Genomic DNA, 27032 nt, shown 5'->3' with positions numbered 1-27032 from the left:
TAATGCAAGGCCTACCCAACAACACAACTACATTGGGAAGCATTCTGGATGAGCATGCACACACAAGCAACACGTACTGTTAGACGCAAAGAGACATTTCAAGAGCGATGACTTTTTTCGACCTGAAACAATATAGACTTCTCTGTCTTTGATGTTGTCTTCCCTTATGTGAGGTTAATCGTATCGGTGGGGGTGAGTTAGTCAGTTCTGAGAAATCAGGGTGGAGCAGAGAGACAGAGAGGGAGGGAGGCAAAGAGAAGCAGATGAGATCCAGTCCTCGCTCTCTCCCCAGCAGATCTCCTTCATTAGATTAGTGGCGTGTTAACTGGCCTGTGTCATATGGAAATCCTGCCATTTGCATCTCTTGAGAAAGAGGCGTAAAACCATTTATCTATTTAAATATATTCTGGCTGATATGGCTGTTGGACTTTAGAACAGGGTATAATAATGTTTACTGATCAACTGATCAGCTGGGCTGCTGATTCCTCACAGTTTTTGGTTGAGTGAACAACCAGGTCCTCCTCGACGAGCCTCCCATGGCAACCCAGGAGTGAGCACGCCACTGCTGCTATTCTGATTGGATCACACATAACAAATCTGATATTATATCTCCTCTCCTTCTGATTGGATCCTGCTTTAATTAACTGATAGTGCAAGTGCATATGATTGGACCGAAGTTGCAGGATTTCAAGCTGAAGTGAGAGCAAAAGAGTGGTGATACTAAAATGTATGCAGACCTCAAGTTTGTTGCATCTGTTGCATCCTCCCAAAGGACCAATGTCCAAAGTGAAGTCTCCACGCTGTACCACAGGACAAACTCCACTTACAACATCATCCCTATTGTTTTCCCTCCTTCAGCAGCACCCAGCAGCTCACCCCACCCCAATCCTGTCTTTCGTGGAAAGGCAGCCTGAAGGCACGATCCTAGAAGGAGCAGAGTAGGGGAGTTCAAAGCGTTATCACGCGCCGAACGTCTTTTCATCATGTTTTAGAAACAAGCGTTCGCACTAATCCCCCAATAATCTCTCCAGGAGAACTGGGGCGATAAGGCGCGCCACCCACGGCTTTTCAAACACTTTTTGGGTAGTCTCCTCTCACTCTCTATCTCTCCTCCCCTCTACCTCCTCTGCTCTCCTCTCCACTTCCTCCTTCCCTCGCTCCCCTGGAAGGACGAGTGAAGGTGATCACCAACTCCTCCTCCATCTCTCTCGAGCTGTTTTCTCTCCCTTTTTTTGCGTTGACTCTGAGCTGGTTTGTTTACATCCTGATTCTGATCTTTATGTTTTATCTGGACTCATCAACAGTGTTTCTCTGCCTCTCTGTTTCTCTCCCTCCTCCGCCCATCAAATTAGAATGTTAATTAAAATGGTGCTCCTTCAGAAGATGACAAATCAATGATTACGGTGAGTGTTGAGACACCTTCTGCGATGCCCCCCAGAAGAACGCGATCCGTAAGGAACACTCTTAAAAAGCAACTAGAGATTAAGAGTTTCTACCTTTTAAAGGCACAATAAAATAAAAAAACACTCTCTGCATTTTCAAGTCTTTGTAAATCCAAGTCCCTCCTCTCTCTATCGTCCTTTTAAAATGTTGAATGATTATTTATAACTTGTTCTGCACCCTGAGGTGGTAAACTTCCCAAATGCTGGAATAGTAGTATGGAATAGTGATCAGCTCCACCTACGTTCAAAGAGAGCAGAATCTGCAGTGAAAAATGAAGTAGAAGCACCAAAAGTGAGTCGACTTGAGTTGAGCTGTACCACGTAGTGAAAATATGGCTGTAGTGACAATTTAACACCCCACCACCCACCCCCATCGTAACCATACATAGTGACCATCAGGGGCCATGTGCATATGCACATATTTTCTAACCTCTGCTGACTTAAGATACAGTGTCAGAGATTGTTTAAACCAGTTGTCTTTTTTTATTTTAGGAACATCCAAGGTGAGAGGCTTTTTCATGAAGACATTTTGACTTGACAGTAGAGAAAGTATGTGTAAATAATACAATTACTCTGAATGTCATGTGTCTGCTTAAGTGTCAGAGTCCTGGTATTGTTCATCGTGGCTCACTGTCACACTGTGACTGCCCACTGGGACTAGTGAAACAGGACAGAGCCAGCGTTAATGTTATTGGTAAAACCTGGGCTTTTCCTACTCTGACAAGTTAAAATGTCAGCTGTGAAAAAGGACTATTGCTTTCCTGCACACTTGGTAGTCAGTCAGCAGTCACCTGATAAAGTGAGTGACCTAAAATACAGTAGTGAGTATTAAGGCTGGGTATTGTTTAAAAAATTACAATACCAGTACCCTTAAAGTAATGCTAATACCAATAAAGCACATTATTTCATACCTTGTTTTCTACTACTCAATACCCATCATGTGAATGGAAGCATCCTTCCACATTTTCTGCCTTTATTTTTGGAGTACAGCCTTTTTTTCAAGCGTTTTGGGTGCATCTTGGCACACTGAACTGCCGTCAAACATGCAAGGCTTGACTTCACCACAGCACAGACTGTATAGGTTGTAGCTGTCGCTGTAGCAAGCCAATCACACGTCACCTTAAATTGAAGAATTCTGTGGCTAAAAACAAAACCATACAAACAGTATTTTCTTTTCCAGATCTGGGTCCCAAAAAGATTGAATATCGTTTGACTGAAGAAGTTTTGATACTGCTTGGTACTAGGTTATTTAAGACGATACTTTAAAGGGACAGTTCACCCCAAAATCAAAAATGCAACAATGCGTTTGTTTTGATGTGAGTTGCAGAGTTTATGTAATGGGACTAAATGTCATTTGGCTTATGTTGCTCAAAACACCAGAAAAATACATTTGAAAAATTGAAAACATTCAAAACCATTGTAGTCATGACTGTAGATAATTGACAGACCTTGTTATGAGCAGTTTCATGGAGTAACTACTTTCTTTTTAGGAGATAAAGAAGTAGTTCCAGAAGATTCTACAGCAGAAAGAAATTAGTTCCTACATGAAACTGCTCACAACAAGGTCTGTGGATTATCTTGAGTAACCAGGTCATGATTTTTGGAAAGAGACACTGGTTTTGAATTTTTCAAATGTATTTTTTGGTGCTTTGAACAACACAAGCCAAGTGCCATTTAGTCCCAGTACACTGGAGAGAAGGCAGGCATCTCTACAACCGATATCTGAAAAACTCTGCAACTCACACCAAAAAAATGTAGTTGGATAAATAGCTCTACAGGCCAGGGGAAAAATATCTATTTTTGAGTACCAGCACCCAGCCCTAGTGAGTATTTAGTTGCACATTACAAAGACATCAAAAAGCAAATAATTTCCGTGTGAATACTGATCTATGAGTAGGAGCTTAATGGTCCTCCTTAACTGGAATTATGTTTGCAAATCAGTGTAGTTGTCCATTTGATCACTGATTCATTCAATCAAATCCCTGAAAGATTTGAAATGACCCCTCTCACATATTCTGTATCTGTCTACATTACAGCGCAGAAGCTAAAGATGGTCTATATGCCATCTCACTGGGACTTCAAGCTGCATTTTTGGGCAAAACCCTCATCATGTGATGCATGTATTGCCTCAAAATGTCGACCCTGTGCATCATGGCCTTAAGGGAGCTAGCTTTGGTTTAATTTGATTGAACCTGCGTGCTCCATAAAGACCATAGCTCCATAAAGACCACTCCATCATATGACTTGCCCACATCATGACAGTAGATGTGTGTCTCTCAGTATGTCAACCTGACCCTGGCAGTGGAGCAAATCAACCTGAGAAAGGGAGAGAGGAGGAATCATTAGAGGGGGAGGTTGAAGTGGGGAAGAAAACCACCAAATAAGATAAAATATTGCCCAAAGAGGAAGGATGGAAAGGTCCATCAACAGAAACATAACATGAGAGACGAAAAGAAATATGAGAGAGAAAGAGAACTGGGAGAGAGGCGAGGCAAATGTGGAAGAGGAGGGTTAAAAGAGACAGAGGGAGGAGGTGTTCATCACTCAGCTGCAATGACTGGCTGGTATCTGCATCTCCCTGTCATCTGCACCGGCTTCTGCAGGGTGGAGGAGGAAGGAAAGAGGAGGAGGAGGTGTAAGAGAGGAGAAGAGGAGAGGGAAAACCTCTATCCTCTCTATCTCTGAGCCTCATCTCCGGCAGTTCAGGAGCCTGCTTTCCAAGAGTGCCTCATTTTCAAATCTCTTATCTCGGCCCCCGTTTTAAGTATCGCAGTTTTATATTTTTACATGTCATTTGCATGCAGCTCATCAAACCTGGCTCCCTCGATTTTTTTTTTTCTCCTTTTTTCTGCTTCTCGGAGGTGTGCGCCGATATGAGCGTGCCTGCACAAGAGAATAAGCTTTCACTCCACTGCCGAGCTTTAGCCATGTACTGTACTGACAATATTTGTACCTCGTGAGCAGAATATACAGTGTGAAAAAGTATCTTGTGTCTCTTGAATGTTAGAGAAATGCTTTGCGTGAGTGCAGCGGAGGTAAAGTGTGTGTATGTGACTGTGTTTGTATGAGAGAGGCGGATGAGAGTAGGTTTCTGATTTTTATCTGCCTTCCTTTTCTTCTTTGTATTTTTGGAGGATTCACACAGTGACCTCTTTGTTTGGGACAGTGAGTACACCCTCCAACCCCCTGGATCGGGAAAGAAACCATTTCCTGTAGCCGAGAGATAGAATGAGAGACAGAGAGAGAAAGAGGGAGAGATAGGATGGGGAAGGAGGGGCAGGCAGACAGAGGGGCAGGAATGAGAGTTGAGTAGAGGAAGAGAATTGGAGATTAAGAAAGAAAGAAAGAAAGAGGTGTATAAAAGGAAGGAGGCGGTGCAGGAGAGACAGTGAAAGAGGAGAAAGGAGGAAAAGGGTGAACTGGATGATTGAATGAATGATTTTGTGAGAGGAGTGAATGAATGAATGATGGTTGAAAAGGTCAGTCGAGGAACAGAGAAGCTTATTAAATTCCCAGCTAGAGCTGGAGCTTAATGCAGGAGAGGATTTTAAGAAAGAATCCACCTTTTTGGAATGTGTCCTGCAAAATGACCACGCAAGAAGGGTTTGACAAGACCTCAACATGAACATGCATGCATGCTTGATAATTAAACTTTTTGCCAGTTAATTTTCAGTTAGTTGACTAGAGCCCATCCGATGCATTGGCATGGTCACTAATATAGGCCATTTTAGCTGCGTCAAATCTTCTCCAAACCAGCATTTGTACTTTAAAGCCCTTGTCATGCAGTGAGGGAGTGCTGTTGAGCAATGTTGCAGCAGTGCCACTTTTGATTTCTCCATCTGTAAATGAGTAAGTTGAGTGTCTATTATTTTATCACAACTAACAGTTTTCTTACACTATCTTTCTGTTCTGTTTATTAATCCGTTCCAAAATTTATCGCCACCTATTTTGATAACTGAGGGCAAAAGGCCAAAATTCCATGATTTCAGCTTCTTAAATGTGAATGTTTTCTGGTTTCTTTACTCCTCTCTGACAGTAAACTGAATATCTTTGAGTTGTGGACAGACATTTGAGGATGTCATCTTTGGTTTTGAGAAAATAATCGACCAGTTAAACAGCTATAAAAATAATGGTTAGTTGCAGCTGTAGATGGGGGACAGTTTGCTTACTTGTAATTCTCATCATATAAACATGGCTCATATAAGATAGTGGTTTTCAACCATTATGTACTCTAGTTACACCAAAGCCAAAATCTCAAGGCACTCCTGGATTCATATTCATGCAAAATAGCCTCTATAACCAACCAAATCAACAGATGAAACAAGCAGCCTACTAGCCAATCAGAGGCAGAGCTCCTAAACTGTTAGTGAGCAAAAAAAAAAAATAGGCTTCAATCAATCAGAGCCTTTGAAGTGACACACTAATAATTACCACTATCTGGCAACTGCACAGACAGCAAAAACTGACTGACTGACTGACTGTTATTGTATAGAATGTGCCTTTTTATTGGGGAATGAGTGTCTACAAAGTGCTGATATAAAAAATTTAAAACCATTTATAACTTTTGCTATAGTTGTATATTGCAAGAATGATGCAAACACTGTGAGGGCTGGACCTTTGTTTTGGGCCCACAGTTGTGGAATGAATTGAAATCAGGACAGGCTGAAAACCCAATATAACAGACTACAGCAGCTCAAATTAAAGCAGACACTATATTTTTCTGTGTCATGGAGTAACAGACATTTCTAATGATATTTTATCATCAGTTCATGATTTAAAATGTCTCATTTTCTTATAAATAGGGTTGTAGAAGCAAACTCTGGTATTGTATTTATACTAGTATTTCAGACTTCTTGACTGATTTATTATTAGTGCTGTCTTTTGCCAAAAATTAATATCTGTATACATCACTGCTGTACTCATTAAAATCATTTTTATGGATTGGAACTTTCCATCAGGTCAATTATTGTAGAGACAAGATAAGAAAAAAACATTTTAGGGATGGCCTGGTAGCTCAGTTGGTCATATCTTCAAATGTCCTATAAACTAAATGTATGAATAAATATTTTTTAAAAAGGCAACACTCCATGAAACAGAAATAGAAACTGCAGCATAAGACACTCTAAGCATTTAAACTTTTTTTTTAAAGCTTCCTGTAGACAGTGTAGTGTTGTTCAATTCCATGGAGCAGACCTGCTCTTTCATAGAAAACAAACAGCTGACTCTGAGCCTGAAGCCAGGTATGTAAGCATGCACTAACACGGATTATTGACGTGCATGTTTTACATTTAATGACCGTTAGACTGTCCTCTTCAGGCCATTATAGAGCCGTGTAAACCACATTAGACATTGTGAAACAGTATACACCATTGAGACATAGATGTGTTAGATGTACCAGTAGTCATTTGCATATACAAACATACTTATTCCCCAGTGGCGGCAGTAAAACTGTGGCAGTTGACAGCTGTACAGAGAAATCTTAATCTGTTGATCTGTAGGGTAGGGTGGTGGTGCTGAGAGGGGAGGGGGGCTCCATATGTTTTTTTTCTCTATTTCCTGCCCTTTAATTGAAGTGTATATAGCAGAGGGCAACATGAGAGTGGGTTAGACGTTGGGGTTAGTTCAGGGAAAGTTCTCTGCTTTCCATCCCCATCGCCATCATTGTCATCCTCACCAATGTCTGGCTCCCTAGAGAGAGACGGAGAGAGAGAGAGAAAAAAAAACAGGGCGGGCGAGCGAGGAGCCATTCTGATACTGAACGAGGGAATGATGGAGGAAGAAAATGAAGAAATGAAATCAGCCTGGCATCATTTGCATTCAAGTTTTATCGGCATAGGAGGAGGGCGTTTTTGGGCCTGATAAGGAGAGGGCGTCGCAGGCTGCGCTGGAGGTGGAGGGGGGGGTTGGTGTAGAGAGAGAGGTGTGTGTGTATGAATGTGTGTATGAATGTTTTATGTGAACTGACTTTGGCAAAAGAAGGTGGCTCCGGAGTTCAGTTGGTGTGTGTTTGCACTGACACACATGTGAATGTTAGAGCAGCTATAGTGAGGACAGGGCGTTGAGGGTGGGAATGGTGTGTGTGCGTGTGTGTGTGTGTGTGTGTGTGTGTGTGTGGTGGGGGTGGTGGGGGTGTGGGAGTGGGGGGTTAATATCAGACCAAATAATTAGATTCGCTATCGTCTCGGCGGCAGCAGTGCGGGGATCAGGCAGATTAAAGCCGGGCTCGGGGCTGGTTAATATTCATGAGGGGACCGGGGTCCGGGCGAGGGGCTTAGACTGCAGCTCAAAGACTCTCCTCCGGCTGATGGGGCTTAAGGCAGCACTCTCAACCAAGATGGAGCTCTGCCGGGGAGGCCTGACATCCCACTGATAGATGGAGGGCTGGGCGGATAGTTAGAGTGAGACAAGAGGAGGAGAGGGTGACAAAGGTGTGCTGGGCTTGATACACCTGTGACTATGTGGATCTATAGATCTTTATTTGATCTGGTTTATATGAAATTCTGATGACTTTATAATTCTGAGGTTCAATAGTTACCACCCCATTCATTCTTCTGGTGCCCCTCATTTCGTCATTCCTCTCCAGACTGTCACTGCTTACTTCATACCATCATGACACTTCCAAGAGCCATCATTTCCTCCTTAGACTCATAATCTGTGATGAAATAATGACATTTAGCTACTTTTTATGCTTTATTAATCAAGTGAAAGCTGACAAAGCAACACTTCTTCACATTAGAGCATATTTTCACAAAATATTGAAACTACTAAGTACTGAAACAGTTGGGAGTTTAGTAGTTTGTCCACATCATCAAGTTTGCAGGATGTGTCATTGGTTTGATACACTTGTCACGTCACACGTGCAGCAACACAGACAGTAATGTCACAGCCACTACATTGCTGGTCACAGCCACACACACTCAGAAACATGCTTTCATGAAGTTGTCATTGGTGATAGAGTCCAAGAACAGGACAAAGAGAAGACAGACAGTCAACAAGGAGACGGAGCAGTCGATAGTGTCATAGAACAGCAGTAAACTTTCTAGCTCCTCAGGCTAATGTTAGCCAGCAGCAGACTGCTGTAGTTGTTTAACTACAGCAAACTGTTGCACCACGTCAGTCTCCAGTTTGTTTACATCTGTTTCCACAAGATCACATGAAATCATGTGAGAACTTGTAAGATCATGCTCCCCCATAATCTCAATAAAATGATATAATGTAATGATATAATATACATGATGCAATATGTAATTTTACCGTTTAACCTGGAGTAATTTTGTAGGAAATTTTAAAGATATTTAGTCTGTGTGTTATTATGAACATCCTGTTTACTTTTACATTAAAGAAAAGTGACAAAAATGTTTGTGTATTCTGTCAATTATAGTTCTTAGAAAGAATGAAAATCAGAATGGGCCAAAATCAGAATCAGCAGGGCAATCTGAAAATTTTTAAGCCACTGGTATTGTATCGGTACTCGGTATGGGGATGGAAAAATGGTATCTAAACATCTCTACTGTCAACCTCATTACTCAACAGTTTTTCATACTTTGGGCTATGGATACTTTTCTTTCAATACCAGAAGTATCAAAGTTCAATATCCAGCCCATCTGTCAGAGGCTGCAATGTTGCTGCACTGCTCAATCAACCTGTCAATCAACCTGTTTAAGAGACAGTCCCAGCAGTGGACACAACTAATGCATGAAACACTAAGGTATTTTTTAAATTTACAGTCTCATGTTTGTAGTATTTTCAAGACTTTTGTTTGAGAGAATATGCCATGGCTGCTCCAGAACCCACTCGGAGCAGTGTAGGTCGACACTTTATGGGTCCAGACACGTTCCTCAGGTGACTGTTGGCCATTTGAGTCAATGAGATCGGCGTCAGACCAAGAGAAGTGAAAAGGGTTTTGATAACATCCTGTGGCCTCTCCGCTCTCCTTAACTCACCCCCACATCTCTGGCATCTGCCTTCTCTACTGGCCTGGTTAATTACACACACACACACACACACACACACACACACACACACACACACACACACACACACAAAGTGTGATCCAGCCCTCTACCTCTCTGATTCTCATTGTGTCATGTGAAGCTGTGTCGTGTTTTTCTTGTCATACATTGACGTTGACAGTAGATAATCCACTATTGTATTGGGCAGTTTAGTTCTATGAGTTCAATCCTCAACTTTTGCTCAAAATAAAGCCAGCAACATCTGCAGCAGGAACATTTGAATCAGCATCTCCAGCTGTGGTCTTATTGAGTTACTTTGAGAGGCAGGTGGATTTACAAGATCACGAGAGAATCCACCTCGCCAGGGTTCAAGTTATCCATTTGTGACTGCACCAAAAGTGGGGCAGCCAATCAGCATCCTAGAAGGGACTACTGGCAGCTATGGACATGGTTTTAGGTGTGACGACAGTGATATGCGTCCATGGAAGTGACTCAACTCGAACAAACAATGGCAGCTCCTGGTGATGTTTCCGTAGATACTGTGATAGCATCAGTTATATCAGAGCTGGAGAGTGTTTCTTCATTGAAAGAAGAGGAATGATGTTTTCACCCTTCCTCTGACCAGCTTTGACAAGAGTGACTTCTTGATGTTATACATGACAGATGGTTCATCCAATTACCTGCCCTTTTCCAAACAGTTTCTAAGGATGACTTCCCAGATTGTTCTGTGTAACAAACCATCTGATGTGTCAGGTTACATATTGAGGACACACTGATTAAATGAAGTGATCCCTGAGCTTTCACACACAGTTTGTGTGTGTATGTGTGTGTGTGTGTGTATATATATGTACACAGGTGTATGTATTTGCACGCTACTGTAGCTCTTGCAGTGTTTCCTGAATCCCAATGTGTCCACAGGCAGGCACCCTAAACAAAAACATTATCCTTCAGTCCTTCGGGCTTCCTGTCCTCACATCTGATCCACAGCTACATTTGGCTGCAGGGTCTGGAGTTTCTACTTGACACTGCTTGTGTATGTGAGCGGCGATCCAGGATTAGAAAGGTTTCTGGAGTGAAGTTAGATCTTAAAATAGTTTAGCATGAGCGTTTCCCCCGTGAATTTGTTATTTTCAGGATGGATGTTGCTCTAAATAACATTACTCTGCCACCCATGTCTTACTGGAATGATTTCTGTGGTCAGACATAAGATATGAATTACACTCAATTACGATGTGGCATTTTACAACATCTATGACGTTACATAACCATGGATCAATACCTCTGTGTATTATGTTTCCTGTGTCCTAGAGGACAGTAGAAATCTGACTTTACAATGAATAAAATCATGTTGATGTAGCTGTGGTCAGAGGAAACAACAGGCAGAAGTGGACAACACCGACCATTAATAAAGTGTTATTAATTCTCAAATAAGAAAGGATGGGAGAGTATCACACTCACAATGAATCATAAGTAATTACTTAATATTTTAGATCTTTGAAGAAGGAGTCTGTGTGAGTGTTTCTCATTTTCTCTTGCTTTGTATATGTGTGTGTGTGTTTTCCACTTGTGCGCTACTGAGCTCTCCCCATTGCCCTATCATGGTGAATTCCAAAGCTGTGGCCGTGATGAATTAGTCTGAAACAAATTAGCAGTACTTACAGCTCAGACGGCTCCAGCATTGGGTTACAAATTAAAACAAAAGCAGCCGTATCTCCACATCAGCGCTAGTTCTCCATGAAATCCAATACGCTCTGCCTCAATCTTCAACGTACAACAGACTGAGAGGCTTCCTTCCTTCTGTCCTTCCCTTCTCTCTTCTCGCTGTCTTCCTGAGCCGCCCCACAGACAGCGTCCATCTTCTTCAGGTGTTTCAAGATTTCACCCCCATCTCTCTGATCATACTGTGCACTCCTCAACTTTAGTTTGTCACCCCAGGTAAACAGACAGGATGCAGATTAGTAATGTGCTGTAACATATAAATAAATCATAAAGGCTTTTTTGAGGATCTACACCATTGATCTTTTTTTTTTTTTTTTTTTTTTTTTGTTATTTAGCAGAATATGTAAAAGACTATTAACTGAAATTTGGTGGAAGTTTTGTTCTTTGCGGACCATACCAGTGGTTTTGTCATGTTGTAGCTCATTTATTCCTAACCTTTTTGTTTTGTGATCCTTTTATAGCCAAGAACTGTATACTTTCACCACTTCCTCAAAGGAAAAAGTCAATTACATCACACACTTATCACCTCTGGACTGATTTATTAAAAACAGGTAGATGTTACAGTCACAAGGATCTTTCTCGAGAAGTCTTGAGAAGCATCTTTTTTTCAAGATCTCCTTTTGAACTAACTTTTTTTTAAATAATTAAAACGGGGTCAACGTTTTTGGTAACAAGGCGTTTCCTCGACCTCATGACCAAAACATCAAATATTTTTCATTTAAAAGAAAAGGTGTTTTTGACATATTACTGTCAATCTTTTTTAAATAAATCAGTACAGAGGTAATAAGTGTGTGTGGGGAATTGAGTTGGATTTTTGAGGGATTTGATTGCCAGCACCATTAGAGAGACCAAGCAAGTGGTGTGTGTGTGTGTGTGTGTGTGTGTGTGTGTGTGTGTGTGTGTTGCCTACCACATCACACCTTTTCTCAGAAATGTGAGCAGTTAACTAGAAAGTGATGATCGCTTTAAATGGTTTCATTTTAAATTATTTATTTGTTTTTAGAGTCTGGAAGGGAACCATTTTACTACAAATCTGATATATTTGGAAATTGGAAACGTTACTGAAAAACTGCTCTCAAGGAACCACACAGTTGACCTTTTTCATGACCAAAAAGCAACAACAACAACAACAACAAAAAAAGTCAGCAAAACCAATATTTGGCTGTTTACCTCATTCCCCTTTTAATAAATCAATATTATTATAAACACACTCTGAAATAATGAGTAGAAAAGTGTAAATGTAGGGTAATAAAAAAAAGTGTGGATTCTCCTGTTCACATGTTAATAGTATTGTAAAGTTTGAGTTCTGTGAGATTCAAGATTTATTATCCTTTATATTTATTTTAGTTTTATTTATTTTACTTTTCTTTTTAGATTAGAAGTGACTATTTCACTTTCTACCGTGCATTTATTATGTACATTATAATAAGACCATTTTTTTTTTAATTCTTTGATTGAATATTCAATGTTCTTAACATATTCTCCTCTCTGTAAGGCTTTTATGTGAAAATAAAAATCAGCTTTAGTCACACAATTGAAAACTTGTTAGGTCAAACCTAGAATTACCTGAACTGGACAAGATGGTTGGTTGACTTGTGTATCTTCCTCCTCAAAAAAAAAAAAAAAAAAAAAAAAACTCTGAAAAGTTGCTGTATGTGGAGCTAGGAACACAATTTTACCCAAAAAATTTTTGTAAACATGTTTCTTGGTGTGCCTGTCAAAGGGTTAAGTAAATGTACAAAATATTCTGAAAAACTTCTCAGTGTTTGTTACTTAACTGTTTATGTTTAATGCAGCAGCAGCAGCAGCAGCTTTCAGCCAAAGAGGTTTTCTGTTTCTTCACATCTTCAGTGTAAATTACTCCAAACTCCTGCTCTGTTCTGCAGGAGTTTGTGTTTTTTTATGTGCCTGTCCTGGTTTTCATTGGCTGGTTTGACCTGTCAGTCGGCCTTATTGACCACAAAAAGGCACATGAAAGTTTGTATATGAATTCAAATTGTAGCAAATTATAATTTTTAAAAGTATCATACCAGATTACATAGTTTAAGCATACTAAATAAGAATAAAATTCCAGACTTGAAAAAATACTCAGAAGAACAAGCACCCAAAAAAATGACTTAATTACAGTAACTTGAGAAGTTGAAATGTGTCACCTCCACGCCTGCGGTTGTGTTTTTGTATGTAGATTTTTTCTACCACTCTAGGCCATCATTGGTTTTCATCCTATTCATTTCATTATAAAAAATCAATAATGCAGTGGTTGTGCAGATTGATTTGATTTTGGACCGCAGAGGCTTTTTGGATCCAGAGTGAACTAATGTAGAGAAGTGAAGTGGGAAAAAGTGGCTGCATGGATGCAATCACATACATTCAAAAATCTAAACTGATACTGTATGTTCTAATGAAATACTGCAGTCACAAGCTGCTGCGCATACTTCCACTTCTGCACCTGTATTCAGTGCAGATAAAGAAAAAAATCAAATAATTTTCTATTAATAAACCCAATGTGGAAGATTGTGTGCCACCTCTGTGTGTATTGTAGATCTCTAATGAAGGGCATGAGAAGAATTGACTGGGAGGGGAACCAGATTTTTGGCTGTTTATTACAGATGGAAAGAATGGAGGTCAGATACATGAGCAATGAGAATACTCATCAGTCTGGGTCAATGTATTTTTAAAAAAAATTTTGGGGGCCAAATGCATCAAATGTGCCAGTTTGTATGAAACACACCTCCTGTTCTGGGCTCACACTGGCTTCCCGCCACATCACACTGTCCACTGCTTAGTTGTAGGGCTGGTTATCATTTAAAAAATTATGATAAAAGAGCCAGTGCCCTTAAAGTGATATGGATAACTACCGTTAACTGACATTTGATACCTTTTGTTTCTACTTCATTCAGTACCCATCATGTAAAATGGAGGCATTCCTGAAATAAGCCTTCTGCATTTTAGACGCCACAGGCATGTAGTGCAGACACATTTCAAACGTTTGGTGGCATCTCAGCATGTTGAACTGCCAACTCTGTCAAATACACTACGCTTAACAATCACACATTGCATTAAAACACAGAACACTTGAGCGATTGGTTGCCAGCAAAACCATATAAAAGGTAATTTCTTTCTGTATCTGGGCACAAAAAAGGGTACTACTTTTTATTGGGTTATTTAATATTTCCTGTCACTGGGAATCACTGGGAAGTAAGACTTGAGTACTTATTGGCTTGTAAATATTTTTAAAAGCCCACATTGGTCATGTAATTTTCAGAATATTAAATTTTTAATATTTTTGTTTCCAAACAGGAAATACCCATTGTTTTAGATATCCACTTGTGTGGAAACCAGGCCTTCAATAAAAAAAAAAAAAAAGCAAACTTTGACCCTAATGGACAGTCTGCTGTGAGGACACTCAGGTCCAGTGCTGAGGGAATGCTGCCTCCTGGTGGACAATTTCCAATACTGCGTCAAAAACTGCACATTATTGTGCTGCTCTCATACAGTGAGGTTGCTAGAAGGAGATTCAGCTTTTGACATACAGTACTTAATGCATAAAAAGTATTATATTCCCTTTTAAAAAGTTGAAATAGTTCGTCTCCGTTGTATTATATCTTCAGGACAGGTACGTGGAACCCCAGCGGTGTTGGCATTTACAGTACATCTGTTCAAAACAACAAACGCTGGGTTTGCTTTTTGTCTCTTGTATACTAACAGAATATGAATTCAGCATTGGTCTATAAAACTAAGTGATTGTTGGGTGAGTGGACGTCCACTGGCATGACAAGATGTTCACACTTCTTGGTGTGTCATCCAGATGCTCAGACGCACAAGTTACACTTCAGCGTATGCATGAGACACATGAGGCTTTCAAGTAACTTGAGTGTAAACCCATCCACACCAGATGACTGTATGAAAAGTGAGACAGTCCATGTATGAAGGAGAAGTGAGAAGCCAAAAGTCAACCTTATTAAGTTTTACATTACATAATGTTGACTTGACTTACATTATTTGAACCCAAACTCTTTTCCTAAACCTAGACAAACAAGTTTGGTGCCTCAACCTAAATGAACTGCAACTGTTTCCCAATTCTAACCACGTGTTAAAATTAGGGATTTAAGAAAATATTGATACAAGTATCGCAATATTATGTTTTGTGATATTGTAAATTAAATACTATGGCAGTGGTTTATTTTGTGTTTAGTTTACATGTCCAGCTGCTAGATAGCAGTGTTATCTATCTTCTCTGCTGTGGCTACAGAGAAAGTAAACTTTTTTAACTGAGATATATCACCTTGGTAACAGTATTGCAGTGCAAGTGAATCTAGAGCTGCAACTAACGATTATTTTCATCATCGATTAATCTGTCAATTATTTTCTCGATGGATCAATTATTAATTGTGGTTTGGTCCATAAAATATGAAAAAAATGTCAAAAATAATTTTTTCCAAGTTGACAACCTCAGATTTCATTTTTTATTATAAGAATGACTCAAAATGATTAATCAATTATCAAAATAGTTAACAATTAATTGTATAATAGTGGCCAGATTCCTGCGAACAAACACCACCAGTTGAAAGGCTTTCTGGCAGAAAGGTCTGATACAGATGCAAAGGGGACATTGTTCATCTGTATAAGTCACTGAGGGTCACTGAAAAAAGTATTTGACTACCTGGGATGAAAATGTATTAAAAGCTGACATTTTACTGACATTTTATTGGCTGAGATTGCGGTACTGAAGAAAATGTTGCAGAAAGTTCTTAAAAGCATGCACATCGAAACGCAATAAATACTCTGTGCAGGACAGAAGTACATTAGATAATGCTCTCATAACCATTTATTAGAATACCACTGTGTGACTTCTCCGGCCCAAGAGCTTCTTCTGGTTTTCCTTTGTGTGTGTGTGTGTGTGTGTGTGTGTGTGTGTGTGTGTGTGTGTGTGTGTGTGTGTGTGTGTGTGTGTGTGTGTGTGTGTGTGTCATGGAGACATGGGATAAGCCTGTGTCCTGGGAGTGATTGTCAGAGGGAATGCTCCTGGTGCCTCATATGAACAAAGACAAGATTGTACTGGGGATACTGTGTGTGTGTGTGTGTGTTTTACGTGCTCTCTCTCTCTCTCTCTCTCTCTCTCTCTCTCTCATACCTCCACACACACACAGACAGTGGATGTTGACTCTCCACTCTTTGTCCAGTGTATCCACTGTGGATCTTATTATGTCAGCAGCTGAATAGCAGCCTGTCGACCTCATCAGATCTTTTTTCTCTTCCTTTCCTTCTCTCCTTCTCTCTCGGGGTCTCTTCTCTTCCTCTTTTATTCCCCCTCTCCTCTTTTCTTCTCTCTCCTCCTTTATTTTCTGTGCAGCTTTGTTCGCCCCGTGCTCCCCTCATTTCCTCATTTCCTTCTCTGGTTGTAATCATCCTCTGCTCGCTGGCCGTCTTTTTATAAATGGCTGTTTACCACTGGACACACACTGGACAGTACCGTGTCACTGTGTGTTCCCAATCTACAGCAATTAATGCTTGTTTCTTTGTCATTATCTCATACTGGTCTGCATACTATAAAGCAGTCCAGTTAAAGAAGAGAATGAACACTTGAAGGTGACAATGGAATGTATTTTAAGGGCATCTCTCCTATTTGATGTGATAAGTTTCCTTTATAAACAGTGTTGGGGATATAAAGGGAGGGATGAGAGAGATGTGATCCCACTGGATCACAGTGAAGCAGACAAGTGTGTAATGTCCCAGCTGTGGGATGGTTGCACTACACTGGATGTACAGCCTTCACACATTGCTACAACTGTGAAAAGTTGAATGAATCATCAACTCATCTTTTAGGCCACTGTGAGAACACCCTGTGGTAAAAAACATAATTCAGATCATGAATGTCTTTTGCTCATAGATCATTTGTTTACATTTAGGTTTGGATGAGTTTTATCTACATAATATCAGAAGTAGTAAAAATTAATGCCATCAGTTTGTTATTATTATTTTAAAATGCTATTACGTTAAAGCAGGAAATCATCTGGAAGCTGCAACCAACATATTTTTGACTTTATAAAATAAATGGTTAATCAGTCATTAAGATTGTCATTGATTTATTTTCTCTTAATTGTACGGAAGCCCTGAGAGTCAAGTGAGGAAAAGAATTCTGGTGATCAATTTTCTCAATCTGATCTTAATTGATTTTTAATGACTTAAGAAGGGGCAGGGAAAAAGATTTTGGCATGATAATCATTCTAAAGTTCCTTAAGACTTTTTTTATCTGTGATCATTTTTCTAAGTTACGGCGGTCTCGCTGTCGCAGACAAATGATCGATATTGGAGTAAAATCATGAGTCTTGCTGGAGTCAAAGAGCGCTCCTGTCATCCCCGTCCCGATTGTTTGGTGTAAGACGGTCCTAAAACTCAGTCTGAGCTGTCTTTATTCATTCTTTGTGCCGTCTTGACGTTTTGATAAAATCAAATGTTTATCACTGTAAGTCTTGGCTCATGCCAAGTGAAGTTCAGTGATATCTCCCTCACCGTGCGCAGGCAGTCTGTATGTGTGTGACAGGAGCACGGCGCCTGCTGCAGGAGAGAGAGTCCAGTTGTAGTGAAACTTTCTTTGTATATGAACTCATTAAAGTCTGAGTGAGCTTCTTTCTCTGTGGATCTCAAATTTTCCTGTATGGAGTCACAGGAGAGGCGTATATATATATAAAAAAAAGAATAAGAATAAGAAAATATGCATGGAACACATTAGTTTTCTATGGTAAATATTTAAATAGTTTGATCTTGTAAATCTGTAAATACTTCATCTGACCTTCTCCTTCCTTTTGTAGATTTTTTAATTTCTAATATGTGATTTGGATTTTTTTTTGACAAAGACAAACAGTAGATTATCATATGAAAGTGAAAATTCAGAATCAACATACTGGGAAATAAATGTACAGGCATCTTGACAAACAATACAAGACTAGGGACAAGACCAAAATAATGTAGTTATTGTTGTAGAAACAGTGACCATGCAAGATCCCCAGTCTTTGCAAAGTCTTTACCTTTGACTTAAAGCTCCGTGACTTTTGACAAAGTGTCTTTAGATGTGAGAGGGTGTCAGGCTGAAGTATTTTTTAAATTATTTTGGAGGTTTTATGCCTTTAATTTGTGGGACAGATGAAAATATGACAAGAAGGGAAAGAACGCTCTACCAGGCTGAAGTCTTTTCAAAGTCTTTTTAAAATCTTATAGTGTATGGTAGGCACTGCTTGTTTTATACCTGTGAAAAAGTTTCAGCTGGTGATTTTTTTGTTTGTTTAATTTGTGTTGGCAGGTGATTTTTTTGAAGTGTGTGTTGCAATACTCTTTTTGGCCACAAGAGGCAGAAATGCAATGCAGGAAAAGAGGGACTTGGAGTGATTATCCCAGCAAAATCCCCTGTTCTTAAGTCATAAACACAGGAGAGAAGACTGTTTAGTTCAGTTTGAGAAAATGGATCACCAGAATTTTTTTCTCTGTTGCCTCTCAGGACTCCTATATAATTGACTAATATATAACTTATTGGATCGTTTTGGCACTAATAGTCACAACACTAGACCTACATTTGTGGTATATTTGTGATTATTATGTAAAATAAAAAGCTGATTTTGATGTGGCATCATTAAAAAAAACCCTCACTGACCCTAAGGTAAAATTGTTCTTAAGCAGCAGTGATGAGAAGTTCACCTTCTTTCCTCACCTTCTCCTTTCTTTGTGTGTGTTTGTGTGCAGAACTCCAGGTTGACTCTGGTGTGTGAAGATCCAGACTGTTGGATCAGTCTGCTCCCCCTGAACTCAGACGCCTCAGCTGCCAACTGTACCATCTACAGCCAAGGTGACAACAGAGAACACCTCAAGCATCACTTCCACCTCAACATGGGTCTTTGTGATGCACAGTATATTCTTGTGAAACAATTATAATGTGTGCTGCTGATTTCTGTGAAATCCTGTGTCACTGATATCCCTTGAGCTGCTCCCAGGTGTCAATGCCTTATTTAAAGTCATTGTTTCAAGTTTTAGTTTTTCTTGTTCAGTTTTCCAGTTAAATTGAACTTTAACCCCTTACTTAGATTAGCAGATATAAGTTTTTTTTATGTAACTCCTCCTGTGGGTACTCAGAAGTGGAGGCTTGTATGAAGTAGATCTTTATGGATAAATTATAATCATTGACAAGTACTGCAACTCAATGACTAATACAAAAAGTCTACTGACTTTTCCAGTGCACACATTATGAAAAGTATGAAAAGGAAAGAAAAAGCTAGTTGTTACCATATCTTACCAAACTAAGGATGGCTTTTATTATTCTTGGACAAAATAAAAGGTCTGTTTCTGTCATTAATTTCCAATTGTGACATGAGTCTGTGTGTTTTCAGGTGATGAGCTGTTCTGTAAGGTGACCAGAGAGCTTGTGGCTGGTGAAAGGCTCTTGGCTTTCCTGTCACCTCCTACAGGCTCCTCTTCCTCCCCACTGGCCCAGCTCTCTCCTCCACTCAGCCTTGTTACCCAGAAGCAACCTGTGGTGAAGGAGGAGCCACTGTACCCAGCAGCGCTGCACTCAGACATCCAGCTCCTCCCACAGCAAGCTGGCATGGCCGCCATCTTGGCTACTGCCGTTGTCAATAGTGAGTGCTGCATTCAAGACATGAAAATATATATATTTTTTTATTGTGTTGGTAGTAAAGCTGCTTTTTTTGATTCAATCAAGGATATATTATATATAAATTAATTATAATCTGGTTGAGTAAATTATCAGATAGATTGGAACTGAAATAATCTATGTGGGACGAATTGGTATCACAGGTACTAGAAACAACATTAAAGTAGAAATGCAAAGAAGAAAATATGTATTCAAAATGTTTAAAAAGAATCAGCTACATTACATCTAATATATTTTGTAATACATTTTTTTGTCTCACCAGCTATTTGCAGGCCATTATAATGTACTGTAATTTACCATTTGTCTTAAAGTTGTAATGCTCTCATTAGCCACAAGATGACACTAGAGCTCTTCAGCAGTCAGCATCAGTTCTCAACTGCAGAGAATCTCACCTCCTGCCGCTGCTGGACTTAAAGTTTCCTCATGGACATATGCTGTGCTGATGTCTGAGGCCCAAACACACACATTTACTGTGACCACTGGTAATCATCCCACATGATTACACATTTCTACAGCTTTGAAGACTTCATCAAATAATTGGATGCTGTTAAAAATAACCCAGATGATAAGACATGATAATTATTCATAATCATAACCTTTGTCCTGTTGCCGTGGATACTCATAGCAATGGAATGTGTGTGTATGTGCTGAACATGGGTACTTGCTGAATCTATTATGGCTGTAGATTGACTTCTGAAAAATGGTTTCTGTGATATACGCAGATATTTTAAGTACATTTGCATATTTTTAATTAGAGCACAGGTAAAGACTATTAGATTCAAATTAAACCCAAATTTAGCACTTGAGGTACTTGAAGTTGAACAAACTGACGAGGTCAAATCAGTGGTGCTTTTCATCAACCCATACTGATTTGTTGTGTTTTTGTTTAATCAACTAACTCTAAATGTATGCTCCTGTCAACAGAGGATATTTTTCCATGCAAGGACTGTGGGATCTGGTACCGCAGTGAGAGGAACCTGCAGGCACACCTTATGTACTACTGCGCCAGCCGTCAGAAGCAGCCGGCCGCAGCCTCGTCCCCGCCTCAAGACAAACCCAAGGAGTCCTACCCCAATGAACGCATCTGCCCCTTTCCACAATGCAACAAGAGCTGCCCCAGTGCCAGCTCACTGGAGATCCACATGCGTACACACAGTGGTGAGAGCAAGATTCATATACATGGCAAACAGACAAAGGGTCAACAGCACTGAAGCCTACTGGCTAAAACGCACTGCATTCTTCATTTGACGTGTGTCAAACGACACAAGGCGCAATATTGTTTTTGTATTAACAAAGCAGGATAGTTCACATCAGTGTCACTCAGTTTACATCAGTGAGGATGTTTTAGACCACAGCAGACTGCAAACTGCACACCGACACACACCGAGGAAATGAAGATGAGACAGCGTCTGGACACTTCATAATGATTTAAAATAATGTTGCGAAGTGACAAAGCTTTCATGGGGGAGACGAGTGTCTGTCTGTTTGTTACTGAGACATTATTTTAGTCAGGGAATTGTACAGTAACATCAGGATTTATTATCAAAAAAGTTTGATATCAGTCAGCACTCACACACTCTCCCTCTCCCTCCTCTCTGCTGCCTCTCTCTCTCTCCTCCTTCGCAGTTCTGATCAACTAACTCTAAAGTTAGTTGAGTAATTATGTATTTAAAAGTAAACAAATCGGACTTGCAGCAAAAAAAAAAAACACACACGCCACAAAAGTGTTCAATATTATGTTTCATGATCATAAAAAGTTTTTATATCAAGTCAGCACATCTGTCCCTATTTACCTTGATTCAGGTGGAGCTAAAGCTCAATCAGCACTCGCTCCTCATGTCCATGCTTTTTTTTATTCCATTTAACTCTCCCCAAACACCAGCTGCAGCTGCCGAAAAAAAAGCCCTGGTCCTCATTTGATGCTCGAAAATCGAAACAGGTTCGGAGTGCGAGTGTCAAGTCAGTTTGACGTGTGTCAAAATGCTTTCAGTGCGTGTTCTGCCATTTAGAACAATGGGTGCGTTTCAAATTGCGAGTGTCAGGCGCCTTTAGTGCGTTTTAGCCTTAACTCATAGATACTTGACCAGTGTGCCATTATCACCCACTTCATTGGGTCATCGCAGATGAGCTCACTGTTGGTCCTTGGAACTCACTGTCTCTCTCTGTCCTTCCACAGGTGAGCGTCCATTTGTGTGTCTCATCTGTCTGTCAGCCTTCACCACTAAAGCAAACTGTGAGCGTCACCTTAAGGTCCATACAGACACACTGAACGGGGTGTGTCATGGCTGCGGCTTCGTCTCCACCACTCGGGACATCCTCTACAGCCACCTGGTCACCAGCCACATGGTTTGCCAGCCTGGATCTCGCAGTGAGGTCTACTCCCCAGGGCCAGGCCTTCCCAAGCTTCCCCTTTCCACTGGTAAGTCATACGATCATTGTGACAACTGACTTTCAACATCAACAACAGTGAGTTGTTGTTGCTTGGACATGACCGTATAGACAATGTTGTAATATGTTTGAGACTGTTAATCAAGTCAAGATTCCTATTTTGTAAATCCACTCAAATGTAAGCCACTGCTGTAGTTCACTAATCTTGAATCTCCTCATTAGGTCTCAGTCCAGGGGACTCTGGTGTGGTGCTGAAGTGTCAAGTGTGCGGCCACAACTCTGACTCCCCTGCCCAACTTCAGCAACATGTACGAACCCACCTAGAGGTCAGGGTCCCAGCTGAAAGGAGCCCCACCCCTCGCCAAAGTACCCCATCCTCAGTTGACCACCCCCAACTCCAGCTGTCTCCCCAGGAGAGGGAGCCCCTTGCTTGTGTCCCTAAGCCAGACTCGTCCAGCCCAGGTGCAAACGGAGGCTCAGCCACACCAAGAGATTATAGTCCCAGTGATGCCCCAACCACTGACTTAAAGATCAAAGAGGAGCCTCATTCAGATACTGAGACAGAGGAGCAGCAGATGGAGGTTAAGGAGGATGGGGAGGAGGACGAGGTTGGTGGAGAGGAGGGAGATCATGAAGCAAGAAGGAAGACAAAGGAAGGGCAACTTGCTTCCTCCTCCTGCCAGACATCAAACTCTCCGAAGAGTCCAACCACCACAACCGTGAAGGCAGAACCAACTAGCCCCACCCCTGGTTCCAGCCCTGCCCATGTGGGAGGTGCAGGGTCAGTTCTTCCAGGCGGAGCAATGTTTTTGCCTCAGTACATGTTTAACCCTGAGGCAGCCATTTTGCCTCAGGCCTCGGAGATACTGGCTAAAATGTCAGAGATGGTCCACAGCCGTCTGAAACAGGGCCAGACAGTTCCTCAGAACAACCCAGCGGCCTTCTTCCCCTCTGGACCGACTCCACCTACAGCCACAGCAACTCCGCCTCACAAAGGAGCAACCTGCTTTGAGTGTGACATCACCTTCAACAACATCAACAACTACTATGCACATAAGAGGCTGTACTGCTCCAGCAGGCACCATGGAGAAGGTCCAACCTCAGCTTCAGGCCCTGGATCAACAAGGGATGCAGCCCCAGCAACGGTGCCTTCTGGCGGGGCACATGGCTCAACCGCATCTCCTCAGGGTGGAGCAGGAAGCAGAGCCGCCTCTGCCTCTCCAACTGACTCTGAACCTCCTGCAGGGAGTGGAGCAACAGAACCAAGGAGGGTGGTGGAAGTTAAGACTGAAACCCCTGTGGGGAGAGAGGGAATATCATCCTCTTCTGAAGGGGAAGGTGGAGGTGGAAGTGTTGGAGGAGGAGGAGGCGGAGGAGGAAGAGCAAGCGAAGGCAGCCAAAGTCCTGCAAGTGGCTCTGCTGAGGACCTAGATGATGATCCCAATAGAACCTTCTGCGAGGCCTGTAACATACGCTTCAGCCGTCATGACAACTACACTGTTCACAAACGCTTCTACTGTGCATCCCGCCATGACCCATCCAACCAACGATCTGTACATATGACCAAGGCATCCACCACAGCAGCCTTCCTCCCCCAGCCCATCCGCACACGCAAGAGGAAGAAGATGTATGAGATTCATATGGCCAGGACTGAGGCCTTAGCTAACGCTGCTGCTGCCGCTGCTGCTGCCACTGCTGCCGCCTCTGCCCCATCTCCTTCTGTTCTGGGCTTGGCAGTGAAGCAAGAAGTTTCTCCCAGTGGGGCTGGCAGCTCCAGCCCTGAGGGAGATGGCCCGATTGACCTGAGCAAGAGGCCCCGTCTGAGAGAGGTTTCAAGGCACAGCAGTAGCAGTATCCTCCCTGCTCTGCCTCTTAGTGACTACCACAAGTGCACCGCCTGCAGCATCAGCTTCAATAGCATTGAGAATTACCTGGCTCATAAAACGTACTATTGCCCTGCCACCACCCTGCAGCCCCACACCTTGGAGCAGCTCCACAGGCTCAAGAGATCAGCCTCTACCTCTCCTAAAAGCAGGCCTCAGCAGGAGCGCCCAGATCTCCTGCACCCCATGGAGGCCAAAGCTCTCCCTGCCGAGTGGGTCGCCCAGGCTCAAGGCCCATCATCCAGTCCTCACCCCTCTGCCTTACCCGCTTCCAGCACCACATCTCCGCCCCATACCACCACCACACTCGCAGCCACCCCAGGAGCTGGAGCCAAAGGTGTAGGTGCAGGTTCCCCTCAGGTGATCTGCCCATACTGCCCTAACAGGCTCATCACCTGTGATCTGATGGAGCACTTCAAGACGACCCACGGCCTGGTTGTGACCATTCAGCCACCCCACGAGGCCACGCCCCAGCCAGGCAGCGCAGTCAGTCGCAGCCCCAGCCTTAGTCCCAGGGATGGAGCTTCTGCAGCCACTTCCACCACCACAACCAGCCAGCCCAAACTGGCCTCCCGAGTGCACAGAGATAGCATCAACGGGCAGGCAAGGAGCGGTACAAATTCTCCTGTCTCTCCACTGGTAAACGGCAGCCCTGCAGCTAGGGACGGATCACCTCCAGCTGGCTCGCCTCTGCCTGTGTCTCCTCCGAGGGCCCCCTCTCTGACTTTGTCACCTGTGCCTGAGATCCTGAGGGAGACGGTGGGGTCGTCCCACCTTCCAAACAAGGCCGCCCCAACTGTGGCCACCCATCCCGTCCCCACAGCCCAGCCTGCCCCCGGCCAGGGCACCAGCCCTAAAACCACAGTGATCTCCCCCGTCCAGAACGGTAACTCCCGCTTCTGTCGGCTGTGCAACATCAAGTTCAGCAGCCTCTCCACATTCATAGCTCATAAGAAATACTACTGCTCTTCCCACAGTGCCGAACACGTCAAGTGAGCCAAGAAATTCTCTTTTTCCTCCTCTTCCCCTTACTTTATCTTTCTGAGTGGAGGCTTTCCTTCCCTAAGTTCCAAGAAGCTCAGATGTCCCTCTTTCTCTGCCAGTCCCCCCGACATAGTGCCCAAATGGCACTCAGCTGGCATCACCATGAATGACAATGAATGACTGTTACTCACCTGGCGGGGCCTGATACCCAGCTGCTGCAGAGCAGAATTTGCAGGTGGTGTTACTAACATATAAGAACTGATGTTCCTCCTCCTATGGGTCAAAGTTTGTAGTACACTAAGAGCTGAGACGGATGCTACCTGCACACAGTGGTGTGCCCTCGTCCCCTAGATCACTCTCTGTCTTAGTACCCCAGCCCCCAGTTTAACATCTACCACTCCCAGGCCTCACAGTATGTTGCATTATGGGACGTTAAACAGATCTATGTCAACAAGCTCTTTTCTGTCTCCCTGTTGAACTGAGTTCATGATGGCAGTAATTAGATTCTGACTGTTGGAGGCATTTCTGACTGATGATGATTCAGTAATGACTATGCTGATTATGATGAGTCTCCTGTCTTTTCCTGAGCTCTTAATGTTCCCGACCTAAACGGAGGAATCATTTATGTTGTGTGGAAAAGACTTGATCATTGTTAATGTTTTTATTATCTGTGCATAGTGTATGATGTCTGAAAAAAAGAATTCTATAATGCTTTTGGTTCCAACACTGGCTCTTTTTTGCTTACTAGAGAAGCAAAAGCGTTTTTAGCTGAAGAAGAAGAAATATGCGGTATCACAATGTTACTAATTACTGAAGGATAATATTTCAAAATGGACAGTTTTTCTTTTCTTTCATACACACAGTTTTTTATTTTCTCTGTCCAATGCAAGGGAGAAAAAAATGTGAAATATTTATCTTCTATCTTTTAGTCCTCACTGATTTCATGTCAACAGAAAACTACCTACCTGGTGTCTGAGAGTATTTGTATTTTTTATTTGTATATTTTTCATACTGTTGGAAGGAACTATTTGGATCTGGGTGTGTTGAAGTGTATTTTCTAAGTGTAGATATGTAATATCTTCTCACAGTAATCACTGGGATCACACTGAACTTTATTATCACGTTAGCATTTGGTGTTCTGTTAATGTAGTCTTTAATTGATGGTGAGGTCTGAATACCAGCACTGTGTTTATTTTTATCCCCTCTTGTACCTTGCTGATTAGCAACACGATCAGATCAGAACAACTTACAGGTTCTCACATCAGAGAGTTGTAGAGAGCACTTCTGATCCTGCTATCTTTATACTTTGGTGAAAATGCTGTAGCCTCCCGGATTTTAGTCTATGTTTAGTTACCAGCCTCCATACCATGCAGAGTATGACACGGCTTTACATTCTTTGTTGCGAACTGTCATTTCAGACTTTACTGAGGGACACACAGAACACAACATGCTTTGGTTTCTCATACACATCTTATAAAATGTTATTTTTCTTTTTAATGACTGTGTTTCTGTCCGGCAATGAAGGCATAGCAGGGAATAGTCGCGTCTCACACAGCAGAGTAAGCACATATGTAATAAAAACCACTTATTGTGGCTCTCATGGTGTGTGTGAGAGAGACAGGCTGTATTCCTCCTCTCTCACTTTATCGCTCTCTGACTCATGCACACGTACTCACACACACACAGTTTACGCCACCAGTTTCCATGCTGCTGCTGCAGTTGCAATACAGTGTTCATTAGAACTGTGAAATATTTTTTCCATTATTGATGCAAACTTGCTGATGTAGAGCTCATCTTAAGTGTTTTAAAGTAATAGTTGGGACTATTTTAAATATGGTTGTATGAGGTACTTTCCCACAGACAGTACATGCTTGTCCCACCAGTTTGGAGAAGCAGAGAGGAGTACCAGCACGGAAGTGAAACAATATACTCCTGTAGACAGGCTTAGTAACAAAAAGTGTTTCAGCCACTGAAAAAAAGCACGGGAGTTGCTGCCTCAATT

At 41.9% G+C, this 27032-nt stretch overlaps 1 protein-coding gene across 4 annotated transcripts in view; it reads left to right on the top strand.

The window, feature by feature from the left end:
• The window catches only part of zfpm1 (zinc finger protein, FOG family member 1), a 133127-nt gene extending 106124 nt beyond the window's left edge, over nt 1-27003 (top strand). For all 4 annotated transcript variants that reach the window (XM_084734483.1, XM_084734484.1, XM_084734486.1 and 1 more), the window contains 5 exons: nt 18851-18953; nt 19492-19740; nt 20700-20933; nt 21952-22194; nt 22386-27003. In XM_084734483.1, the coding sequence (XP_084590609.1) occupies nt 18851-18953; nt 19492-19740; nt 20700-20933; nt 21952-22194; nt 22386-25042 (3486 nt within the window). In that variant the 3' untranslated portion in view covers nt 25043-27003. The remainder of the gene's footprint in view (nt 1-18850; nt 18954-19491; nt 19741-20699; nt 20934-21951; nt 22195-22385) is intronic.
• The last annotated feature ends 29 nt before the right edge of the window (nt 27004-27032 follow it).

The sequence above is a fragment of the Lutjanus erythropterus genome, chromosome 13 (genome assembly GCF_056507025.1).
Source record: "Lutjanus erythropterus isolate fLutEry1 chromosome 13, fLutEry1.hap2, whole genome shotgun sequence".
Classification (NCBI taxonomy): Eukaryota; Metazoa; Chordata; class Actinopteri; order Lutjaniformes; family Lutjanidae; genus Lutjanus; species Lutjanus erythropterus.
Note: the sequence above shows the minus strand (reverse complement) of the source record. Positions and strands in the feature narration are given on the sequence as shown.